The following is a 27,503-nucleotide window of genomic DNA, read 5'->3' as shown; positions in this document are numbered from 1 at the left end:
CAAACGATCTCTTTGCAATCAAATTCTTGAAGATAAAAGAACATTCAATAAGTGTACCGATTCCAAAAATAATATTGAACACCTAATTTCTAACTACAAGGTACTGCAATGTTGTTGCGAAAAAATGTGATAGTTTCTAGTTGCAATGTAGTTTTCAGGTTGATTTATCAACAAAAGACGTCACGTCATCAGTAATCAATTATGTTCTTTCCAATTTTGATCCTTGATTCCATTAGTTATTAGCTTCGTCTGAAAAAACTTTATGATTTAGGTATTTATGCCCGTAGTCTGAGTTAGGTGAAACTAAATTCAACCGTACGCAAAGTTTCGCTAGAATCTGAAATCTATGAAGTTACAGCAGGGATTCCCCAGGGTAGTGTTGTTTCCTTCTCTTTGGTAATGAATTCCACTTAGTTCTACGGATTGTGAAAGTTTATTGTCAAAAGTTAACAGAGCAATTGCCAATATTTAAGATTATTGCTCTAGAAAAATGATCATTCTGAACAATACGATAAAGAATACTGTTAAATTTTCTCTTGAAGATATGAATTATTTTGGAAATACCAAAAATTCTCTTGCGATATTTGTGGCGACATCTATGTTAGTTGGCAACACTGCCGTGCATTTGTGTTTTTGTATTACCAATAACTGAGTGGAAGCTTTCATAGCGACAACGGCGTTTTTTTACCTTCAGCATCTGTAATAGTCTTGCTATTCAAAATAACAGGTTATGGGACCAGTTCGCTCCAAACTGCGAAGTTTTGTGTGTAACTTATTTGAAACTTCTAAAAGTGAAAGAAAAAGAGTTTGACAAGTCGCGTTTAGTTCCTCTTCCTCACAAAAGCAAGATGGCCGTTAATTACCCAACGAGTTTGCAGAAGCTTATAGGCCGTGAGAACTATAATGATTCTTCGTTTGCTATCGAAGTGTACTTATTCTCGAAGGCTTGAATGAATGCATCGAGGGCAAAGAGACCGATACGAAAACTATCCAAAAGGCAAAAGCTAAGCTGATCCTTATAATCGACCCATCTTTGTTTCCGCACGTGAAAGATGCAGAAACGGCCAAGGATGTTTAGATGAGTCTGAAAAACCTGTACGATGACAGTGGATGCATGAGTAAAATAGGTCTTCTACGAACACTGATAATGTCAAGATTGGAAAATCACGATATCATAGAAAGCTACATAAATCAAATTGTCGAAACATCCCAGAAATTGAGCCGGACTGGTTTCAATATCGATGAAGAATGGGTGAAGTCACTCTTGTCGGCGGGGCTTCCTGAGAGATACGTACCTACCAATGATCATAGCCGTCGAACATTCGGGAATCAACATTACTACAGATACCATCAAGATACAGTTGTTGGACATGCGAACAGATGGCGGCATCAGCGGTGCGTTTGCAGCCAATCGACATCCTGAAACAAGTTTTCAAAATTCTAGAGATTGCGGTAGTAGGGTGAATTTCCGAGGGAAATCAGCTGGTGATCATCAACATCGAACTATGAAGCTGGGGGTCATTCGAATTTAAGTTCAACCCGTTGTGTTCTTACCAACAAAGACCTCAACAACTTTATTTACTACAAATGCAAAAGGAATGGTCTCTATATGTCCAAATACCCTAATAATAATAAATCCCAAAGTGGATTTCGTGCTATGTTTACCACAGACAATTTCAAAGACACATATTGGTATGTTGACAGTGGAGCCAGTGCTCATTTGACTGCCAGCAAACAGTGGCTAGTCAACACAAGAAAACCAGATTCGCAAGAGATTTTAGTGGTCAATAAATCAAAAATAAATGTGGAATGTGCAGGTGACATTGAAATGAATACACTCACAGATAAAAGGCATGGTATTTTATTGAAAGGAGTTCAGTATGTCCCCGGCTCGACAACTAACCTTTCGTCTGTTTGCCAAATATAATTAAAAACGGCAATAGAGTATGCTTCAGTAAACATGGATGCCAGATTTACAACCCACAAAATGTCCTACTAGCTGCAGCTAGCCCGAATGTCAATGTTTGTTTATAAACTGAATGTTTTCACACTGTGAATAATGAAATTTGGCATTGGCGCTTAGGACATCTGAACAATGATTTCCTTGAGGAAACAGACAAATTAGTAGATGAAATAAGTTATAAAGGGCAAGCTTCATATGCTTCCTAAAGACATTTGCTGAGACATTTGAGAAGTTTGAAGAATTTAAAAATATGGTCGAAATTCAGAAAAACCTGAAGATAAAAATCTTTAGAAGCAATAATGGTAGTGAATATAGCAGCATAAAATTCAGCAGGTATCTTAAAAATGTTGGTATCATTCATATCACAGCAAAATGACATGGCGGAGAAACTAAATCGAACCCTAAGGCAAAATGCCTTATATTCGATGAAGGCCTTAGTGAATTGTAATGGGCGTAAGCATTCAAAACAGCTTGCTATATCAGAAACCGCTCAGCATCTTCAGGAATTTTGAAAACTCCCTACGGACTGTGGTTTGGCAAGAAACCAGATATAAGTCATCTACCACTGTATGGAAGTACGGCCATGGTCCATATCCCTGAAGACATTAGGAATAAGTGGGCTCAGAAATGAGTGAAGCATATCTTTGTAGGATACGATGAAACCACCAAATGATATAGATGTTTCTATTCAGTGACAATTTTTGATGTACTGTTTGGAACCTTTGGTGAAGTAATGAATATTACTGGAGTTTTTTCCCAACACCAAATCGTTATTTTTACACCTCGACACGTGTTTCGATCACCAAGTGATCATCTTCAAGAGGAAGATAAAACTGTTTTATCTTCCTGATAACTTGACGAAATAATTGTATAAAGATATTCACTACCTATTTACAGCATATTCCGGTACTTTTTAATTTAGATTTCAATCCGCATCAACCACATAAGGTTATTAATGGCGGTACATAAAGATACAATATATATCAGTATACATCAAATCGAATAGAAAACATGCCAGCTAGATTCAGATCTTTTTCCTTCTGCTGGTGTTGTTGCCTCTATTTCAGTCAGAAAAGGGATCTCGTTTGCTTCTATAGATTCTGTGCAGTGAATGTAAACACCACCACTTGCTTTGTAGCCTATTTATCTGGTTTTGTGCAAGGGATAACAATTTTTTAGAGAATAGATGTGATAATTACTGAAATCGGTTTTCTTGTAAATAAATAATTGTAGGAGTAGCCTTTATTCAGGCAGACTGTGACGTCATCACACCAGCCATGTTGCCTCTCAGCTCGCCATACATGGCAGACAGATCACCCAGTCAACCAGAGTACACCAAATTGTCACGTGGTGTCCTGTCACCCAGCGGTGAACCAATCGGAGTGTATCAAATTGTCACGTAGCGTCCTCAAATTGTCAGGTAGCGTCCTAAAATTGTCAAGTTGCATCCTCAAACTGTCACGCAGCTCACCAGCTAATCAGAGCACATGCTACTGCATCTCAGAACATCGTGGGGGGAGATTTGAATTTTCTGTGGACATAAATAATTCAAACAGCCGACCAGGCCTATTCCTCAACGAGACAGACGACCCAGTCACGTGGCTCGCTTTACTCAACCTGTCACTTTTTTCGACTCTCCACACCTTTTTGATGTCTCGGTACACTTCCAATTCTTTCAAATCCAGATTGATATTCCATTGCTATATGAATGTCGAATAATTTGTTAATCTGTTGAAATCTGTTTTTCCGTTAACCAGCTGTCGCCCCACTATGAACGACAACTCTCAAAAGTAGAAACTAAGGAGTAACAAGGTCTTACCTTTTAACGTATGATTACGAACATTCGAGATACTTTCGAAAGCTAAATCAAGAAGTCTCTAGCGAACATTCGCTTTATCTGATACTGATATGTTGGAGCTGATTTTCAGTTATGTATTTTATTGTTCAATTTTTTTTTTATCTAAGTGACTCTTGATTTGATTCCACGGTCCGTGATTGAAGGATATATCTTCAACAGCAAACCAAGCGAACCATTGATATCTTCAGTATAATTTCTTACAATACTTAGGAATTATTTTCGAAAAGCTTTCTAAAGCTGTTGGTGAGTTACTTCTTTCTGAATTTTTTGAGATGTCTTCTGTAGATATTGTTATTTGTTCCGGAGCGAAGTTGCTGTTTTCTGTCGTTGTCTTGCTGTGGATTGCCTTTGAGACAAGTGGCTGCAATGTGTCTATTTTTTTGCATTTGAAACAGTTGAGGTTGTCATTGGATAGAAAAATACGGTAAGACGTATTATCGTGCTCAAAAACGATAGATTTGGGGATGGAAGAAGAAATGTTTCCCTTTGAAAACTGAGTACATGCCTGTACTCGGAATTAGTAATTCCAACTTTTAGGAAAGTAATGTGACAAAGTATATCTATACCAATTTCTTTCAGTTTACTTTTTACGACATCGTGGGGCAGACATTCGATTAGAATAGACAATATAATGATAAAACTAGTCTACAGGCTATGATTGTTTCTTCATTTATTGTTATGTGTCCATGTTATTAAAATGTGTCAACATGTGTTTCACTGGCGAGGTAAATACATATCCTTTCATTTAAGATACGAAACCAAAAATATTATGTTTTTAGGTTGCAGTTTTTCACCGAGAGTAAGTGCAGTTTTTCTTCTTCTGAGGCAATAAAAAGAATTGCTTTTTCAAATACGGGATGAATATAATCTCATCATCAAATAAAGTCTACTGACTTTTTAAAATCTTAATATTCTTATACTCTTATCAAAATCTTCTTAGTAATGAACTTGATTTAATTCTAAAAGACACATCAACTAATTTGGAAACCTATATATATATATATATATATATATAGGGAATAATAATAACATAAATTCTCAACCCAGATATACCGATTGTCCTTAAATAAGGACACCTGTTACAGCCACCTACAATCATTTTATTTTTATAGTTTCGGTTGTTTAAATGAGATGGCGCTTGGTATTGCATCGCAGAAGATGTGATTGAAGGTTTATAAGTTATTAGAATTGCGCGTGTGTTGTTGTGCTATCCCGTGAAGGGCGGCACTGGTGTCTAAGGACTTCATGAATTTTTGGTTTCAGCGGTTTGACGCTACACGAGTTACTAGAAAGCTTGGAGGAAGACGATACATCCAATAGAAATGACATACAAATTGCCCTTATGCCACCTACCAACTGTTGCAATGATTTAACAGATGAAGATTCGGGGGATGAGGACTTTATGACTGTAAGTAACTTACTTGTTACCCAACTTAGAGCGGAAGCTGAATTGGTTCAAAATGAGGAAAAGGAAGAAAATGCAGACTTATGGGATGAAGAAGACAACATCCCGCTCAGCCTTTTAGAAACATCTTCTAGTTAAAAATATGTATGGGAAAAAAAGGATCTGCAACCATCTGCAATAGAGTGGCAACCAATGCAAAAGGCAAATGCAATTTTTTCTCCAACGGAACTATTTTTTCAAATGTTTGATGAAGATATCATAAATATGTTTGTAACCTATAGCAATATATATGCTGCAAAGAAAAATAAACCCGGAAATATAACACACTCTGAAATGAAAGCATTTTTTGAAGTATTGTTTCTAAGTGGATATGTGCCTTTTCCAAGGAGGCGTATGTTTTGGGAAAAAAGTGGCGATACAAGGAACGAAGTAGTAGCAAATGCATCAGCTAGAGATAGGTTTGAGTTTATCATGTCAAATCTTCATTGCTGCGATAATGACAATTTGGATATAAATGACAGGTATGCCAAAGTTAGGCCATTTTTTGATAGACTGAGTCAAAATTTCTAAAGATTCGCGCCTTATTCTGAGACTCATAGTGTGGATGAATCCATGGTTCCCTATTTTGGGAAACATGGATGTAAGCAATTCATCAAGAATAAACCAATTCGCTATGGTTACAAGGTTTGGATGGGTGCCACAAGTAGCGGCTACTGTGTGTGGATTGAGCCTTATCAAGGAGCCAAAATAAAGCTAAAAGAACGATACAAATCATTTGGTTTAGTCCATCCGTTATTCTAGAATATGCAGACATACTCAAGTTGCTTGGAAGTTTTCCCTACTATATATTTTTTGATATTTTTTTTACAACGGTCCCACTCTTGGGTCAAGTGCAAAAGGGCAATGTAAGAACTACAGGAACTATCCGGGAAAACAGGATATCAAAGTGTCCAATATTATCAAAAAATGAAATAAAGAAAAAGAAGAGAGGAGAATACGATTTTAGATCTACCCAGAACAAAGTAGGTATTGTCAAATGGCATGATAACAATGCAGTAGATGTTGCTTCCAATACTTTATCGGTAGAGCCATTACACCAAGTATCACGGTTTTCCCACAAAGATAAGAAAAGGATCACTGTAGATCAGCCACACCCGTTATATATTTATAATAAGTTCATGGGAGGAGTAGATCGTTGCGACCAGAATGTAAGCCTTTACAGAACGTCAGTAAGAAGTAAAAAATGGTATTTTTGTCTAATTGCGTATGGTCTAGACATTTGCGAACAGAACTCCATAGACTACAAGGAGGTTCACTTGACAATCTATCGACTAGACGACAAATTACTTTGTCGCTCTTGGAAATCAATCGATGTGCGAAAAAAAGGGGAAGACCTTTCGCGTTGGAGAACGTAGAATCAAGATTAGATAACCAAGATCACTTTCTTGTATCCCAACCCAAACAGACTCGATGTCGTGTATGTCACAAAAAAGTTCAGAAAAGATGTGAAAAATGTGACGTGGCTTTGCATATGGAGTGTTTTGTGAGCTATCATAGATCTGAAAATTAGTTTGCTAATCAGTTACCTTAGAACTAGTATTTAGGTTTCTTATATAACACTACTACCTATATGCCGATTGTCCTTTTTTAAGGACACCCCAAAAGACAGATTGTAAATACTAAAAAATTAACGAAATGTGTTTTTCTTGACTCAAGGAAGGTAAATTGTTAACATTAAAGCAGTAATGTTAAAAAAAAAACAAAAAAAAATAATTCAGGCATATCTGGGTTGATCTAACATCCTTTCCTTGAAATTGAAATGAAAAACAAAAGAGAAATATCAAAGTAACATTATAATTTCACTCGAAACCATAACGATGCGGAGCTCTGACTTCCATTCGTTATTTTTCTTGAATCCAAATTTTTTTCTTTGTTGAGAAACGTTGATTTTTTCCGTTTGGTCAAGGGAGTCATATCCCCACATTTCACTGTTTCCGGTTCTTTTGATATATATATCTTACTCAGTAATTTATAGGCAAACTCATTTAATGAAACCAACAGTATTGTTCGTTTCCTACTTTCATCGTGAATGATATTTACAGTGAAATAATTGCCAAAACGTTTTTTATACACCGACCAGTCAGAAAATATTGAATCAAATTCCTGGATATGACCGACTAATTGTTTTACAGACATTTTGATTCCTCCAAAATTTCAGCAATATGGAAACAATAACTTAAGTTAACTACTAACACTTTGAATAATATTGTCGCCACTTGAAATGTATTCTTCCCCAATTTGAGGGTGATATCATTCCTAGAAACTAAAGACAGGTATTTCAGCTTTCACATTCATTTTCCAATTCTGATACATAAAACAATCCATAGCTCTTCGAGCATTCTTTTCATAAAAACATCTATATAAAAAAACTTGAACTATTGATTGTTGAACTTACAGGATAGTTCCTGCACAGATGATTTTCATGGATTAGTCGCTCTGCAGGGTTACTTATACATATAGTGTGATTATATGTGAAATAGAGAAGCCCTAAGATAATTTCCATAGATCAGTTGATCTGTAGGGTTACATATACATATAATGTAATTATATGAGAAATAGACAAGTCGTGAGTTGTGTAATGATTTATTTTCATGCATATTTTTTATGATAATATAATGCTTATCACCATAGTCACATCACCATCAAATTTTGTTCCTTTTTACCGAGACGCATGCAGGTTATTTACGTTTATTCCCAACAAAATTGGGGAATTTTTTTGGGACAAAACACAAGCATTGCAGAAATATCCTTAAGGCGCTCTAAGAGCGGTTCCTGTACGAAAGCAGCGATTCACATTGGATAAGAATCGCTGAAGATTAAATCCATTCAGAAAAACTTTCTCATTAAGTTCATTCCACGAAAACGCAGATCTCTAAATGAAAGAGTTCTCAATCAGTGAAGTTGGGGGTGTTCTGAGTTTAACCTCAAAACGATGATCAGCCAGAGTCCGTTGCCTATTTCTGATATGTACCGCTCTTGGTGGAATCAAATGTGCCAAGTCACTTGAACACTTCCCGTGAAAGTAACTATAGAAGAGGGACAAATCCCCAACCTTCCTTCGGTGTTCCAGACTATCAACCCAAAAAAGTATTACGGGAACGTCATTATGATGCTGTCCATCATTTTCAAAACGAAACTCAAGTCAGCATATACAGGAAAAATATTTACCGGGAAGAATAGACGCATCTATACAGAAAAAGTATTTACTGGGTAGACAATAATGTTTATTTTAGCGTTTACTCACTGTACGATGCAATTTTTCATTCAATTTTGGTAGTTTTCACCGGTATCATCATGTATGACTGGACTCAAAAGTCCAGTCATCCATGCAGAAAATGAATCTCAAAATTTGTCAGTTAGAGTTTCCTTGAAATGCAGATTGAATTTATCATCATCATAAATGATGTGTTGAACGATATTATGCAAATGGTTTATTAGGGGAAAGTTACGGAAACTAGGCTTACATAGAAACAGAAGTTATCACAAAAAAGACAACTAGATGAAAAGGTATTCCATGCTTTGAAAACAAGGTAAGACAGATCATGCCATTGAAGTACCCGTGTTTTGAGCAGAGAAATAGGATTATTCCAAACGGTGTATCGAATTATGGAAGCAAGTAAATTTTATCCTTTTCATATGCAATCGTTACAAGAGTTCAGAGAGAGGGAGAGAGAGAGAGATTTAGAGAAACGTGTGCAATTTTGCAAATGAGGCTTAAAAATGCTTTTTTCGATTTTCTCATTTTCTGATAGAGCGACATTTCATAAAACGGAACTGTGAATTGGCATAACATACGTAATATTCTGCGTCGTTCAGGAATATATTTGACGTGATCTCTGAATGATCTGCTTTCAAATAGGGCCAAAGTCATACCTACTCCGACGGTTTTATAATTTATTTCATGTAACACATCAAAGGTGAACGATAATACATTTTGAGAATGATCCATGCGAAACTTTCATTAACTCGTACTTCCATAGTCTAATATGATATAAAATGATTCGAAATCCCTGACCCGGAACCAGGATTTATTTCCAGGATATGAGATCAGGGATTTATAGTCTCATTTTATATCATATTAGACAATGGAAGTCCGAGCTGATGAAATTTGCTATGAAACATTGTCAACCACCTTTCAAATAAATGATCCATGGATTCAAAACAAAAACGTATATGCATAATATTATTCACCTTATTATCGTAAAACTTTCAATTAACACTTGCATTTGTATGAAATGTTTTTGAAAGATTTTTCCAAGTAGTAGAGGACAATGTGTTTCTGATCACATTATCATACATACGAGAGTGAGTTCATTAATGTAACCATAAACGATCGATTGGGTGAAATTATCGGAAACGTGTTCTCGGTCCGTATTTTCTGATGGATTAATGAAAGAAAATTCATTGGTCGATGTTCCATATGGAACAAGACTTAGAATATGGCTACAAGAAGTCCATGCGTCAACATATTACAAAACTGAGATACAAGAATACCAATAATCAATTTCATCAAAAATTGATAGGTATGGGTGGATTAGTGGCATGGACACACAAATAATCGGACCTGAACTCTATCTCTTATATGAATAAATAAATATATAGCTATATATATATATATATATATATATATATATATATATATATATATATATATATATATATATATATATATATATATATATATATATATATAAACAGAAGTTAATATCGGACATAGCACTAATGAAAGTGGCAAACCATAGACACGTGTTTCGGGCTTTTGGCACATCATCAGTATGGTGCAGCCAAGTGTAAGGATGGGCAACACTTGGTTACCAAAAGATAGAAATACAAATGCACGGAGCCACCAACAGGAGCCAACCGCACATTTGTGGTTTCAGATGATAGATCTCGTGTTCACAAAAAAACTATCAAAATCACCACGGAGGCAGTTACAGCTACCTGCGTGACATCCGGGTCCAGGAAATTATACAAATATGAAAGTTATTGAGTGTCTTGATATAGAAACAGAAGTTAATATCGGACATAGCACTCATGAAAGTGGCAAACCATAGACACGTGTTTCGGGCTTTTGGCCCATCATCAGTATGGTGCAGCCAAGTGTAAGGATGGGCAACACTTGGTTACCAAAAGATAGAAATACAACACGAGATCTATCATCTGAAACCACAAATGTGCGGTTGGCTCCTGTTGGTGGCTCCGTGCATTTGTATTTCTATCTTTTGGTAACCAAGTGTTGCCCATCCTTACACTTGGCTGCACCATACTGATGATGGGCCAAAAGCCCGAAACACGTGTCTATGGTTTGCCACTTTCATGAGTGCTATGTCCGATATTAACTTCTGTTTCTATATCAAGACACTCAATAACTTTCATATTTGTATATATATATATATATATATATATATATATATATTGATTGATGCATTTTCATTGTTTTAATATCAATACTTGTCCACAAAAAGGATTTGAAGCTCAAATAACTTATAATTATCATAAGAGCGCGCTTTCGATAGCAGACTGTGCTATCATCTTCATGTTTATACTCAAACTAAACGTTTTATCTTCTTGTTTGTTTTTTATACGGTTATATCGCCTTAGTGAATTTGTTATTATTGTTGATGTTTCATCATTTGGAGCTTTCATCCGAAAGGATCATTAAATTTGCCTGTGCATGCGGTTACATCAGATAATATCCTTTGTGTTGGTGTTTCTATAAGTTCATTGTTTCCAGGAATATTTATTGTTTCGTGGCGTATATTGACTGTTACGTTTTGTTGTGTTTTGATTTGTATTTGTTCCTCGATAAGTGAATTATGACTTTTAAATTTATGTATGTTTAGGTTTTCCCAGATATACTATCTCATTTATTGACTTGTTTTACGAGTTTCATGTTCTGTGGTGGGGAAAATTTATGTGGTTGTTTTGTATGGCATGTGTTGCGAGGTTTTATTTATCTGTTATTAGATTTATGTATGGTTTGAATTAGTTTTTTCTTGGTTTAACCGATATGGAATTTGTTGCAGTTCGAGCATCGTGTGCTGTACACTCCGTTTAGGTTATCGTCTTTCTCATAGCTGTTTATTTTTTGTGTTATTTTCGTGTTCTGCTTGTAAGTAATGTTGATTTTTAACGGTTCGAATACATTTGTTATGACCTAGGAATGTGAATGCATTTCATCTTTGTGTGGTTTTATCTGTTGCAGTTGTTTGATCCTTGTTCTGTATTTTTTGTTCAATTCTACTCTGATAGGTGGAACAACACAAAGATCACCAAACCAAAAAATTATCAAATAACAACAAACCCTTGAACATCAAAATCACTTACAAGCCAAATACGAAAACGAGAAAAAAATAAACAGCCATGAAAAAGGAAAAGACAAAAACCTAGACGGATTGTACAGCATACAATTCTCGGATTGCAACAAATTCTATATCGGCCAAACCAAGAAAAAACTGATCCAATGGTACGAAGACCACAAAAAAGCATGCAGTACCCAATAACATATAAATCAAACCTCGCAACATTCGCCATAGAAAACAACATTACTTTCCCCCACCAGAAAACATTAAACACATAAAGTAAGTCAATAAAGGAAACCGTATGAATATCAAGGGAAAACCAAAATATACAAATCAATGCACAACAAGACCTAACATCCAATATACTCCACAAAACAATACACATTCCCAGAAAAATGAACCTAGAGAAACGCCAACACAAAGGATATTACCTGATGTAACCCAAGTATAGACAAATCTAATGGGACATTCAGGTGAAAGGAGAGGACAAATACCTGCCCAAGCCCTAAATGATAAACCATCAACAATAATAACAAATTCGCTATGGCGATCTAGCCGTATAAAAAACAAACAATCAGATGAAACGTTCAGTTTGAATAGAAAGTCATGATGATAGAAAAGTCTGCTATCAAAAGCGCTCACATATAATGATAAGAAGTTATCAAAGCTTCAAACCGTTTTTGTGAACATTTCATTCCCATATGATTACAAACAAATACAAAGTATATATTGGAAAATGGCCGTAAGTAGTAAAACAAAATAACGTTATTTCAAAGTTTTGTGGAGAGTCATTATTTTAAAAATGCAGAAAATTCATTATACTGATATCTTATGAAACATCTATGTTGATTTTAGGATGTTATATGTACATTATTGATATACTTCAAATATTTAGTAAGACATATTGTATCGACATCTCGAGACCATTTCCTGTGAGCTGATGAAAATATGTAATTTTTTATTTGGGAAATTTTGTTTTCTTGATAATGATAATGAATAGTAACATTAATGATAATAATAATGATTATAATGATGATAATGCATAGTGATGATAATACTGAAAAATTATGAATAATATTATAATAATAAGTTGTCAACTCATGGTTGAATGAAGATGATCCGATCTCTGTTTGATTTCTCCAGAGGTGGACTGTTCTCCACACCAAAACTAAAATTTCTCGATTTTTAAGATTTACAGATTGAAAACATTTTGTGTTATAAGCTGCTTACGATCATCTTATACACATAAATGCTCATCCAGTTGCCAAGTATTTGAACAGATATATAGCAGAGAGAATTGAGTAGGGGAGTTGCTGAATGGAAAGAGAACATACGTATCGATGAATGTGTAATGCAGAATACGTACAGTATAAGCGTAACCTCTATGGCCTGAATCGATAAACGCAAGGCATTTAGCATATAATATAACTTCGCGTAAGCTCTCTTGCATTCGATCAGATGTCTTGCGGTACCTAACAGAATAGTGAAATGCCTTCAACAACAGATAGCACAGTAGGAGATTTGAGCCGGTTCTAAGCCTCCCCCCACCACTATGACGTATTAATTGCTTTTTTATTGGTTGTTGTTTGGTGAAGTCAATGTGATGTGACCTTAAAGGGTGTGGTGTATGGATCGTTCAGAAATTTTTTCCCGGTTCTAATTCTCTCCCCACCAATATGACGTGTTATTTCCTTTTCTTGTTGTGCAGTGAAGTCAAGGCGTTGTGACCTTGAAGTGTCTGGTGCATGGATCGTTCAGATTTTTTTTTCATATGAGATTTTGTGTGTGTATGTGTGTGTGTGTGTGTGTGTGTGTGTGTAAGAGAATGCACGGTACAGGGTTTCATCATGTGCTTGTTTGTCTATGTACAAACATACGTCTGCATACTTCGAAGATCCTCCAAGTAATGAATGCTCCATCGGTGTGAGGGCACCAAGTTAGTAGTGGAGTGACGTCACAGCAATAACCGTTCAACGGCTAGAGAGCGACATGTTCACTCCACGACGTGTGGCAGAGTAATGCGTATTCATCGGTCTGCTCTCACCTCCCTCGATGTAGTGAAGGATGTGACGTAACGCCCCAGACTCGCCATCAATGGTGACACGCAGGCGGGCGAGGACTGTGCTAACGTCTGTCCTCTCCGAGAGCGCAACGACAATTGCTTGTTCGTATCGCTCTCGAAGCAGTGAATGATGTGACGTAACGCATCACCCTACCCTCGCTATTGATGGTGACACGCAGGCGGGCGAGGACTGTGCAAACGTCTGCCCTCTCCGAGAGCGCAACGACCACTTCTTGCTCGTGCCGGCAACTGTTATCGCATCAAATTGGGAGATGGGCTTGGCTGTGACGTCAGGCATCTCTAGTGGATGCATCGATGTGTCCTTACCTACCCTCACTCTCTACGGAGATGCGCAGGCGACGTGGATTATGGTATTTAAGAAGCGGGCGAGTGTTGGTTATGTCAGTTTCCATCGAGTGAGTTAGTGAGAACATATCATAGAAAATGTATTCTTGTGAATGTGGTAAATCTTTTACCCGTAGTGACAACCTTCGTCGTCATCAGCTCCAGAGTTGCCAAGGAGGTCCATCAGTAAAACGAGTGAGATTAGATGACGCTGCAGCACCTATGTACACATGTAATTGTTGTAATGTGATGATTCCATTGACTCAAGTGAATTCTCACAATAGAACTCTACAACATAAGAATAATACATGTGTTCAATTCAGTGATGGTGTTCAAATTATAAAGAGCGCCTTCAAACGTCGGATTGCGACATACAGGGTGCAGAGTTCCATTGTTTCCACCGATTACATGATATTCTTTAATGAAATCAGGCAGAAAGTTATAGAATTATTGGAATCGGCCATCAGGGTTCACAAAATCATCAAAGTGAATATGGAAGTATTTGGGAGTTATATTCTACAAACACAAGACCTGAAGGAAACCAAATCATTCAATTCACAGAATAGAACAGTCGATCAATCTACTGATTTGAATTCCTTATTTGATGGATTTCGAAATGGGATTATCGCTCAAACTACAGAATTCCAGGAACGTGATTCAGGTAAACATTTCTATCAAGTTTTAATTGGATGGATTAGTAATATTGTTCTGTATTTAAGGTTGGACTTGTGAAAAAATCATGTTTCTGGAGTTGAACATTAATAAATACAGCCCGCTCAGTGGATGTTCATATGTGAAGCTGCCTGAATGTATCGAGCGTAGGAAGGCCGTGGTTGATGTCCGTAATGAAGATCAGCATTGTTTTGCATGGGCTATCACTTCAGCACTACATCCTGCAATCGATAGAACATCAGAAGTTTCATCGTATCCACATTTCAGTACAGTCATAGATGTAACAGGTATGAATTTTCCGGTAAAGTTGAAAGATATTGTGAAATTTGAAGACAAGAATGATATTTCAGTTAATGTGTATGGTTTAGAAAGTAAATTCGAGAAGGGTAAAATAATGTATGAAATAATTGGACCATTACGTTACTCTCAGAGAAGACTTAGAAGACATGTCAATTTGTTACTTATCACAGATGATTTCGGTAATAATCATTATTGTTGGATCAAAGATCTTTCAAGATTAGTTTCAAGCCAATTATCGGCTCATGAACATAAGACATATTTTTGTGATGGCTGTTTATTATATTTTTCTAATGAACAATTACTATTACGTCATAAGATAAATGATTGTAATCACTTGAGTACTACAACACCATCAACCAATTTCAAAGTCAATAAATATGGGAAAACGGTACCTGAAAATATACTAACTTTTGAAAACTTTGAGAAACAAATGAAGGTACCATTTGTAGTGTATGCCGATTTTGAATCAATACTGAAGCCGATTCAAACCACTAAACCAAATCCTGAATACTCGTATTCGATCAAGACATTCAAACATGAGCCTTATTCATTTGCTTATTTGATTAAATGTTCATACAATGGTGATTTATCAAAATTTGTTTCGTATAGGGGTGTGGATGCAGCCCAGAAATTCGTTAGCAAAATCGAAGATGATTTGAAAAATATTTATGAAAATCATCTCAGGTTTCCTATTCCTATGGATGTACAAACTCCTGAGGAAGAGGAACAGTTTGCTTCTGCCACAAATTGTGGCATTTGTTCCAAACAATTTAATGATGGCGAAGTCAAAGTGAGGGATCATTGTCACCTCACAGGAAAAAAAAGGTCCCCTGCTGCTCATTCATCTTGTAATTTGAATTTTAAATTGCCAAATTTCATTCCTATAATTTTTCACAATCTCAGTGGATATGATTGTCATTTATTCATAAAGGAATTGTATAAAAACAAAGATAAAGTGGATGTCATCCCACAAACTAATGAGAAATATATATCTTTCACAAAACATCTCTTCACACACTCCTATACGGATAAAGATGATAGGGTGAAGAAGAATTATTTGAAAATGAGATTCATTGATAGTTTCAGATTCATGCCTAGTTCTTTGGAGAATTTAGGTGCAAATTTAACATCTGATCAGTGTATCGAGATGCGTAAACATTTCCCACAAATTGAAAATTTCAATTTGATGAGAAAGAAAGGTGTATTTCCCTATAGTTTTGTTGATGACATCGAAAAACTGAATCATCCAAGACTTCCAACCAAAAATCAATTTTATGATAAACTCAATTGTGAACATATATCAGATAATGATTATGGGAGAGCTCAACTTGTTTGGAATTTATTCGAATGTCAGGATTTGGGTGAATACTCTGATTTATATTTAAAGTCAGATGTGTTACTATTATGTGACATTTTTGAAAACTTTAGAAATATATCTGTTGATAAATATAAATTGGATCCGGCACAATACTTCACTGCACCCGGATTATCGTGGGATGCCATGTTGAAATATACTAATATTGAATTGGAATTACTAACTGATATTGATATGGTTCACTTCTTTCAAAAAGGTATTCGTGGTGGAATAAGTCAATGTAGTGAAAGGAAACATAAAGCAAACAATACATTTTTACCGGATTATAATCCAAATGAACCATCTTCATTCATTTCATATTTGGATGCAACAAATCTATATGGTCACAGCATGTCGCAACCATTACCAACAGGTGAATTTTCATGGTTAGCACCTCATGAAATTCTCAATCTTGATATAATGAATGTGGATATTGATAGTCCTTATGGATATGTATTGGAAGTGGATATACATTATCCCCAAGAACTTCATGATAAACATTCCGATTTACCATTCTCAGTTGAACGTTTGATACCTCCATATGCAAAATCGAAAGTTCCCAAATTAATTCCAAATTCAAACGACAAAAGAAAATATATTGTTCACTATAGAAACTTACAGCAAGCTGTCAATCATGGTTTGATAGTGATGAACACACATAGAGTATTGAGGTTTAAGCAATCATGTTGGATGAAGCCTTATATAGATTTGAATACTGAAATGCGTAATAGGTCTAATAACAAATCTGAAAAAGATTTCTACAAACTAATGAATAATGCATTCTATGGAAAAACAATGGAAAACGTAGACAATAGAATTGATGTTAGACTCATTACACATTGGGAAAATATAAAAAGAACTATAGGTGCTAGTTGTCTCATATCGCGACCAAATTTTAAAAAATGCTCTATTTTTACAGAAAATTTTGTTGCCATTCAATTGGCTAGAGTAAAAGTTCATTATGATAAACCACTATATTTAGGATTTTCCATTCTAGAATTATCTAAAACAGTTATGTATGATTTTTTATATGGATGTATCAAACAACAGTTTGGAGAAGATGCGTCCTTACTCTACACTGATACCGACTCCCTTATTCTCAAAGTAAATACAGACAATTTCTATGAATTTATTAAAAATAATATAAATAAGTTCGATACATCTGATTATAAAATAGGTAACCAATTCAATATTCCAGTGACAAAGTCAGTTCTGGGTAATTTCAAAGATGAATTCCCAAATGATCCAATAATCAGCTTTTACGGTACAGGTGCTAAAGCGTATTACGTGAAATCTGTTGATGGTGAACTGAAGAAGGCCAAAGGTGTGAAACGATCTGTTATAAAGAATGAATTGACATGTGAAGACTATGAAAAAATCATTGAAGAGGGAGGTATGATATTCAGGAAGATGAACTCGTTCAGAAGCGTATTGCATGATATTTACACTGAATTGAAAAATAAAGTCGCTTTATCGTATCATGACGACAAGAGATTCATCATTCCGTATACCACTCGAACTCTTCCATGGGGTCATAGCGATATAGAATTTTATCGAAATGATACTAATGATAACATTCGTTGGGTGTCTGAAATCGTTCATTCTTTTTCTCAAGAGAGCGCCTTAGACCAACTAATCAATTTGTTGACTGTAGAGATGAATAACTGAATTATAATTCGAAGTATTATTGCTTATTCCTTCAAACCGGAACATTCTTATTTGTGATTATTTGTGATTATTGTATTATGTATTGTATATGTATCACTTTTACCAAGTTACTTAGATGAATTAAAAATGATAAAAATATTATTTATTTCATTTCTATTTTCCTAACCAATATAGCATAATGTAAATGAAAGAAATATCAGTTTGAAAAGAATCATCGTAGAGTGCACAATGTCTAAAACAATCGATAAGTTTGGTAGAAAAAGAAAATTGGGTGGTAATGTCATTCGAGGTCCTCCCGGGATTGGTTTTAAATTAACAAAAGATGGTCATTATGACATGCAAAGAAAAATAATGAAAAATATAAGCGAACCAATTGACAAGAGTGATTGTGTAACTGTATCATATCTTGAGGGGGAAATTAACGGAACAAAGGAGGTTATACTTCTAGCCCTACAAGCTGCAATACAATCCACAATAGGCAATATTGCTCGGGACGCCCGGCAAGCATTTGACGATAAAATTGCAGAGGCTCGGATAACTTTCACTCGTAAATTTGACAAACTTACAAGTGATGTAGACATAAAAATGTCTGACATAACAGCGTCTACAAATAAAAAATTTGATGCTATGTCAAACATAAAAGGGACTACAATGAAAAAGTATGATGTACTGGAACAGAGAGTTGAAGTATTGGAGAAAAACCATAAAGAAGTTTTGGAGAGAAACTATAAAGTCAGGCCATCATCATCAGGTGGACTGGGATATCCAGGACTGAACATTAATCCAAATCATAGAATAATACAACCAAAACCAAAACCAACTGATGATGTATTAATGGAACCAACATGGTGAATGTATTCCCTCGTTAGGTTAGGTTAATAGTTACGTTAGGTTAGCTGCATAGTTACGTTAGGTTAGCTGCATAGTTACGTTAGGTTAGGTGTTAGGTTAGTATTCCCTCGTTAGGTTAGGTTAACAGTTACGTTAGGTTAGCTGCATACTTACGTTAGGTTAATAGGCGATCGCGAAGCGATCGCTCAGCAGGCCGCTTCGCGGCCTGGGGCGCTCAACATCCACCACTTGCATCCGGGGCGCGTTTTTTGCCCCTTCTCGAAGCCCCGCCCCCTTTCCGAAGCCCCGCCCCTCCCCTCCCCGAAGCCCCGCCCCCCCGACTCCCAACATTTGCGCATGTACACCCCTACCCTCAACGCGCATGTGCGCTCCCACCATTTTCCCACCACTCACGCATCGAAGTCGATACCCTCCGGAGAGCACTCCACAACATTCAGTTCGAGAAGTCATCTCATCGAGAGCAGTTCACTCCACAACAAGGCAGTACCTTCCAACGACCAACTTGATATTTGAGTAAGTAAATTAAGAATGTTATTTTTTATATCAACTAACTTTGTATTATTTCTTCTTTTTCAGAATGGCAACCAATACACAGGAGGTGAATAATGCTGTGGCGTCTATTCTGCCGGTGTCCGCTGACCAGGAGGAGGCAGCATCTTCTGGAGCGGTGCCGGGTGACCAGGCAACCACTTCGCGTTCGCGAGTTAGGTGCAGATCGGCTAGCCCTGACTTATTCGAGGAGGAGGAGGAAGTCAGGCCTGTGAAGAAGGTTTGCCAACGACCTGCAGCGAAGGTTGGTCCTATTTCTAAGTACCGAGCTACTTGCAATAGGACTAATCCTTATGCAGGTAGTTGGTCGACCGCTCCAAACAGCTTAAGGCCCTCCACACCACCCGCAGCAGTAGTGGAACAACCTAGGGCGCCTTCTCCGGAGGAGCCACCAGTCATATTGTCCCCATCGGAGGAGGCTCCCATCGTATTCACTCCGTCGGTGGTGCCACTTTCGCCGATGCTGGCAACACCGGTGACGAATCCTGAAGTGTTAGTGCCACAAGTGCGACAGCCTATCGGAGAGGTTAGTGAAATGTTGGACAGTTTTCTACAGAGATGTAAGGAAGCAGAACATGTTTCTCGAGCTAGTGAGGCCGCGTTGGTTAAAAGGAAGCGCGAAATGGCTGAAATTGTTATCCGACGGAGGAAAGTAGAAAAAGAAATGGCCGAACTAGATCGGAAGTATGCATCTCTGGAGAAAAAGTGTGAAGCAGATACCTCTTCGATAGAGACTTATAAAAAGTTAGTGACTTTTATAAAAACTTTCCCCTAGATTAAGTGTAAGTGTAGTAAGATTAGTTTTAGGTTAGTTAGGAATATTTAATTAAGATAGTTTTAAGTTTATGTTTGTAATTTTAGGAAATAAAAATAAAATAAAAAAAAGAAGTGAAATTGAGGGTATACATTGTTTTGTTTTGGTACACATTGAACAATGCGATGGTTGGAGCATTTTTCTTCACTTCGTCTTATTATTATCTCCTTTTTTTTATTTCAATTACAAGTTCTTCTATGCAAATACCTCACATCAATTTTTGTGTTCTCTAATCTATTGTAAATAATCTCTTGGGAAGAAAATATGTTTCATAATGAAATCAATAAGTATATTTCATATAATTCATATAGTATTTTCAATTTTCTCTTTCATGGAATATAGCTCATGTCATTTTTGAAATTCATTCCCACTTAATCCCCTCTCCTCCCCACTCCTCCCCCACTCCCTTTCAAAAGTATAAAAGTAGGAATTATCTGTTGGAATATTCAGTTGATCAGCCACCTTCAACATGGAACCTGATTCAACTACTGAGCCGTACAGTGACCCAGCGCATCAACATCCTTACTGGGCTTCTATCCATGGTTTCGTTACCTCCACGACGGCACCTCACTCGATGAATTATGATAACATAATTTATGATGATCGGATACAAGTGCTTCACGTTACTGGAACCGATCAAGCGGACCTGTCTGATGGGAATTATCCAGATCCCTATGATTGGCGGAATGATTACGAATGGGATACACAGTCCGGAAACACAGACGACGACGACAGCGATGACGATGATGATGGTGACGCTGACAATGAGTCCGATGATAGTCCTCCACCATCCCCTATCCTGATTGATGAAGTCCTGAATTCAGACGATGATATGTAATCGTTTCCTCGTTTCTCCCATCCTTTCTATTCCTTTCCTTCCACGGAGTACACACTTTTTGGTTGGTGTACACGAGGCACTGCGAGGTTGGGGCAGTGTCTTTTTCCCTCTCCCTTATTAGTTTTTTTATAATAATCACTCAGAGTTTCTCATAATAATAATCACTTAGAATTTCAAGAAAATTGTCATTCTTATTGCTTTCGAATTTCAAACACTGAATTGTTCTACATTTACACTTCACCCCCTCCTTTTTTTCCAATATAAATAAAGCATCAATCCCAGTTCTATATCATTCTTCCACAATGTCGAGTGCTGATTCCACCACCGAACCGATGAGTTTACCAGAGTATTCTATGACGAGTACAGGCCCCATCCAGGTACATGGAATAGATTCAACGTTCGATCATTTCAGTACAAATTTTGCACAAATGCTGCAACGTATCTATGATCTACCTGATGATTTCCCGGCACGTATGGAAGAAGGTATGCAAGAGGAAGTAGAGGCAGAGTTAGAGATGGATGTCAATGAGTTAGACGATCTAGAGGATAACGAGCTAGATAATTATGCTAATGATGATGCCATTAGTATATCGTCTGATTCAGATGATTATGAGGATGACATCATCAGTATATCATCAGATACAGAAGATGATACAATCATCATTGTTTCTGATGATGATGAGGAGCGTTAGTCCATACCATTGCATGGATTAATAGAAAAAAACAGCCCTTTTCAGGGCTACAATTGAAGACTGAAACAATAAAAAAAAATAGCTCTTTTCAGAGCTATCATTATACTTTCAAACAGAAACAGGTTCATATCATTGTTAACATTATAGTCTCAAACAAAATGTATGTATGTAAAAGTATTCATCATTATATGCATACAATGATTGACAAAATGCCAACTTCAACTTTCATTTAAAGTAGTACTCATCATATGCATAGATATTCAATGACTATCAAATTCTAAATATCGACTTTTCAGTCAAAGTAGTAAATTATTTGTCATATAATGTATAGATATTCAAAGACTAACAAATTTCCAACTTAGACTTTTATTAGTCAAAGTATTCATTTGTCATATAATCTATGAATACTAATACAACTAACTACTGTTTGTGTGAATAATGTAGCCCTGAAAAGGGCTGTTGTTTTTTTTTTGACCAGTAGGTCCACGGTTATTGTGCCACAGGTTGGACATTATTACATATAATACATGTAGATACTCGGGTGAAGTTTGTTAGTGGCCTCTCGCAAGCTTCACACCAATTCTGTCCCATTTCCATAATTGAGACAGTGTTGTGGGTGTTGACATGGGCATACCACCCTCCATTATTGTTTCTATGCGAATAAAACCGAAAGCAGCACCAACATAGTTTTTTGTTCTCTCCATCTATTGTGCTGATCAATACGTATGCATCCATTGCACAATACAAATCCAAGGGATCTTCCAGTGTCTCACTGACATTGAGCGTTCGCATACCGATCCTCAAAGCACCATCGCCTTCAGTTGTGTCAGCTTCTATCCCTTCATCATATCCTTCTTCATCCATGACCCTCTCAAACTCCATCACGTCATCATCTTCGTCGCTTTGGTTGGCCTTGTTTTCAACTTCGTCTATCTCATCTTCATCGACTCCAACATCTTCTGCTTCAACTATCACTTCCTCTAGCGGAACATTGACATCCTCATCATCTGATTCGTCTATCCAATTGTTTTCATCAACAGCAGATATTCTATTTAATGCAGCATTTATTTTTGCAGAATTCATCTTGTTGTTGTTTGCTCACAGTTGTAGAGAGTGAATGAATGAACTCTAGGTTTGCAAGTCGACTTATATAGGAGGTGATGCGTCTCCCACTTGACTCGTTTAGAGTGGAATAGTAGGAGAAGTTATCCCACTATACTTTCACATGATGTTGATTTGTATAAATAGAGATCGTAGGTGTAGGAGAGAGCATTCAGAGTTTCTGTAAGTCATCTCTTAATATTTCTAATCGAATTAGTAAAATGCCGTTTCCAAAAGAGTGGAATGAAAAACCAAAAGTGTGTGTCTACCCAATGATGATTCCAGGGGCTATTGTGTGCTACTTTTGTCAAATAAGTAGACCTAAGGATTCAATCAATCCATGTACTGGTATGTGTAGTGATTGCGTGTTGCGGATTCAACTATCGCCTCCTTCTCATCCACCGAAGCGAACAATATCGGATTATCGCCAACAACAGTTACAGTGTCTGAAGTGTTCCGAACCTATAATATTTAACAATATAGGTATCTGTAGAAATATTTGTGGTACCTGTGCTGCCGTTCCAGCTCCACTGCAACGTTGTTTGCGTTGTGATACATATTCCATGAATTGTTGGAATCATATATGCAATGCATGTAGAAGTACTTGGGACCTGTGTGAGAAGGTTGGTCAACTCTACCCCAATAGGAGAATCCATTTTTTTCAATGTTGGTGTTTGACGCACGAGCAACAACTATAAGCAATTCCATCAACGTTCGAGAATGCAAGCTCAGGCTGAGCTTGAGGAGTCGACTAAGCTTTATGAGACGGCATTATCAGTGAGAGATAATTGGCAAAAAGAGTTGGATACTGCATTTCAAAGTGACGGCGATTAGTTTTGGGAATGATAATGTGTTTTCAATATCGTGAGTTGAAAAATATAAGCGGGAATGGAGTATACAATTAATTTGGTTTGGTATACACAGAACATTGCGAATGGCTGGGGCAATGTTTACCGCTGCAATATTTTTCAATTCACATACTTATAATTGAAATGAAAACAATAATGAACTTCAATATTACTTTATTCATAAAAGTCACTATTAGATACATTTAAACCATATTTAATTCATCAATCCAAGAATTTTGTTCGCTAGGAAGACCTAACCACTTTACATATACTTTATTTTTTCTTCTCTTCATCACCTTCTCAATCAGATATACGTCAGGATTCTCGGTTCGTAATAACTCTTCTTCGTAAAAACATCCTCTAATCGGCTGTTCATTAATATCTTCAAGATTATAAGTCGTTGGGATGGTTTTATTAATTTTAACAATCTTGAATAGCTCCGTGGTAAAATTCGCAGTGTAAAACTTTTCAAAAATATTTTTGTATTTACTTATACGTACAATATCATTCAATTGGAATTTGGGTTTACTTTGTCTTCCTCCAATTCCATTGATACCCTTGAATTTCAATTTTGTTGTTGAATCAACATTGATGGGTGCCATACCTATTGTACGATGAACTTTATTATTATATCTACTAGTTATAATTGGAAGAATATCAAGCCATTTGTGGTGACCTCTCATCGAAAATTCCTTGTAGAGCCATGCCTTTATTGTACGAATCACTCTTTCTGCTATAGCTGCCTTCTTTGTGCTGAATGTTGAATAATGATTGATATTATATTCTCGCATGAGAGATGAGAAGCTTCTATTAAAAAATTCTTCCCCTTGATCGCTTTGTATATGTTTAGGGGAAAATTTGGCTTCCTTCAGTACATATTTCATTGCATTAGTTATTGTACTACCTGTTTTATCTTTAACTGGCACAGTCCATAGATATTTTGAGTAACAATCAATTACTACAAGTATATATCGGTATCCTTCATTACTTTTTGCATAAGGTTGTAGTTCAGCTAGATCTATTTGCCATAGATCTGCAAAACCTTTGATGGTAGTTATTCTTCTACGAAAATTACGTCTTGCAGGTCTATGTAATTCATTAACAACTTGTCGTTTGATATCACTTACTTCATTAGTCATTCTATTTCAATATGATTAAAGAGAAAAAAAGTGATAATGTTACTGCATTGAATGATGATGTGACAGTGATCATTACTTGTGGATATATATTAATATATTATACCTTCTTCACGTGATTCTTCAATTATTGAAATTATTTCATTATCATGTCTGGTATGTCCAGCTGACTTTGAAGCTACCAATAGTCGTAGGCGAGCAACTAACTCTTTCGGTGAATTCCAGTACACATAATTCGCAGGTTTAGAATTATATGTTTTCTCCATTTTCACTCGTTTGAGTGCTTCACCAATTTTACTTCTACTCCTTATTGGATATTGTCGTGAGTCTAATAGTGGTTTGATAACTTCACGAAATTTTTTAGAATTTGTATTTTCAAAACCATTCTTCAGATGATATTGTTTATATGGAGCATTCGTTATTTTCAATATTTTGGAATATACTTGACGAGTTTCTTCATTATCAACATCTTGTGGATTCTTCAAAAAGATCATATCATACAATTCTGGACTACCTGCGCATTCATATTTTTTCACTTTATTAGCATCCCAAAATGAAATGTTTCCATCTTTGAAATGTACCACTAGACTTCCCATTTTCAGATTTTGTGTAATTGGATCCATACGTACGCCAAATGTTCCATCATATGCTGGATTTCTAGATTTTACATTATTCAAATGTTTCATCAAAACATCTTCACCACTTTCATTCATAACAGGTGAGATGTCAGGATCCGAGGAATCGATGTGGGACGATGATGGTGTTTCGAATAGAGTTGTTCTCATATCGTCTTGAAGTGTGCTCGTGTCACTATTCACAGATGATACACCATCAAAAGATTGTTTTCTTCCTATTGGAGTACTCATGGGATAATTTGAAGAAGATTGAACAGATCCACGATTTGGTGATAACACTGCTGATTTAGAAGTAGCGTTTGATGATGAAACATTCAATGGTTTCATTATGGGCTCATACAATCTTTCAAGTGTCGTACGATTTTCAATATTATCATTCTTGATAGAGTTGAATTTCTGTCTGAAAGCTTCTGTTGTCTCTACTAGTTGACGTTTCAAATTCATTTCATTGTTTTTATGTTCAGAATCGTTTTTTATATTCATAATGCCCTTTTTAAATTATAGCTCAATTCGTTGATGAAGTGACCTCTACAATATTCAGTGATCGAATAAGTTTCAAAAACAAGATCATGGGTATATAAAACTATCGAATCCTTTGCGATATCTACCTTCATCTATTTTTCTATCCTTATCAATTACTAGAAATCCATATTGATCCTCCCAGCATTTAACACACATCAATTGGAATTGTTTGAATGTTACATCGGGTGAAACATGATCTGAATAAATGTGATGTAAATTCGTCTCATCTTGTTTGAACATTATAATGAAATTGGTATTGTCACGCACTAACTGTTTGGGTACCCGTGAATATGTCTGTGCTAGATAAAAACAATCAACATCCTTATGACGTCCCATACAGAAATATGATCTAATAATATCTTGCTTTTCACATATCACATCATCGAAAATGAAAACAGAATTAGGCTTTGCGTCGGAGGGTTCCACTATTTCTGCATTATTGCTGAATGTATAAAAACCTAATCCTTTTATAGGTTCCAAAACACTTCGCAAGTACTGATATTTAGGTTGATTGAGTGATTTCGAATAGAGATACACATTTCTAAATCTCAATCCTTGTGGATGTGTTAATAGTGATATCATTGCATTCGTCTTTCCACAATTTGAAGGTCCTATAATGAGTCCTCGAACTGATGATGGAAGTAGTGGACCATGTCTGAATACTCTTTGTCCATTCAATCCACACCCAAATTTCTCATCTAGATTATTTACAGAGAACTTTTCTTTCTGTTTTGCAATGCGCATCGTGCCGTGGTTGGAGACTATATAAATGTTATTAGCTTATTCATTTCAATGTGTACCATCAAACGATACGGACGTATTGAAAGTGATCGTAAAATTAAAAGAGGTTGTGGTTTTGTTAATGATTTAATAAACAAACTTCCTTTCGAATCACATCTACCCGGAGGATATCAATACTGTGGACCGGGTACAAAATTGAAACAACGTTTAGCTCGTAACGATCCTGGAATCAATAAATTAGATATTGAATGCAAAAAACACGATATTCAATATTCTGAGCATCCATCTGATCTTGCAGCAAGACATTTAGCCTACAAAGAACTTGAACACAGCGCTTGGGATAGGGTTAAATCGAAGGACGCGAGTATTGGGGAAAGAGCAGCTGCATTACTTGTCACCAACATTATGAAAGCGAAAAGACATATGGGCATGGGTTGTAGTCCCAATAAGAAAAAATGTAAGAGGAAACAAACGAAAAAAAATAATATTAAAAAAGTTGCATTTGGTGCTGGGATAGTCCATAAAGTGCGAAATGTATTGAAGAAAGCTGGTGGGAATCAATTTGTGACGAATAATAGCAAAAAAGCTATCACTGTGGCATTGCAGGCGGCACGTAAATACCTTAAAGCTGCCGGTGGAAAGAAGAAAATCCGCACACCACGCATAATTCCTGTTCCCAAGATCGGTGGACTTTTACCATTGATACCAATTTTTGCTGGACTATCCGCACTAGGAAGTTTGGCGGGAGCCGCTGCTGGTATTACCAAGGCCGTGAATTCGGCAAAA

At 36.3% G+C, this 27,503-nt stretch overlaps 2 protein-coding genes across 3 annotated transcripts in view; both read left to right on the top strand.

Moving 5' to 3' along the window:
- Window positions 1-27,503, top strand: part of LOC111506332 (Adipokinetic hormone receptor) — a 330,108-nt gene that overhangs the window by 178,826 nt on the left and 123,779 nt on the right. The window lies entirely within an intron of this gene.
- Window positions 18,195-20,202, top strand: LOC141487281 (uncharacterized). Its single transcript, XM_074186184.1, has 2 exons — window positions 18,195-19,354; window positions 19,418-20,202. The coding sequence occupies exons 1-2, from the start codon at window positions 19,203-19,205 to the stop codon at window positions 20,163-20,165; spliced, it is 900 nt and encodes a 299-aa protein (XP_074042285.1). The 5' UTR covers window positions 18,195-19,202; the 3' UTR covers window positions 20,166-20,202.

Source organism: Leptinotarsa decemlineata, unplaced genomic scaffold (assembly GCF_025532065.1).
Source record: "Leptinotarsa decemlineata unplaced genomic scaffold, Ldec_3_MD MMD2_tig00078422_RagTag_RagTag, whole genome shotgun sequence".
In the NCBI taxonomy this organism is placed as follows: Eukaryota; Metazoa; Arthropoda; class Insecta; order Coleoptera; family Chrysomelidae; genus Leptinotarsa; species Leptinotarsa decemlineata.
This window is presented reverse-complemented; position numbering and strand designations above follow the sequence as displayed.

Excerpts from the sequence above, each read along its gene's own strand:
- LOC141487281 (XM_074186184.1), top strand. The coding sequence starts at position 19,203 with ATGTGCGCTCCCACCATTTTCCCACCACTCACGCATCGAAGTCGATAC. Across the intron at positions 19,355-19,417 it reads ACGACCAACTTGATATTTGA|AATGGCAACCAATACACAGG; the intron begins GTAAGTAAATTA and ends CTTCTTTTTCAG.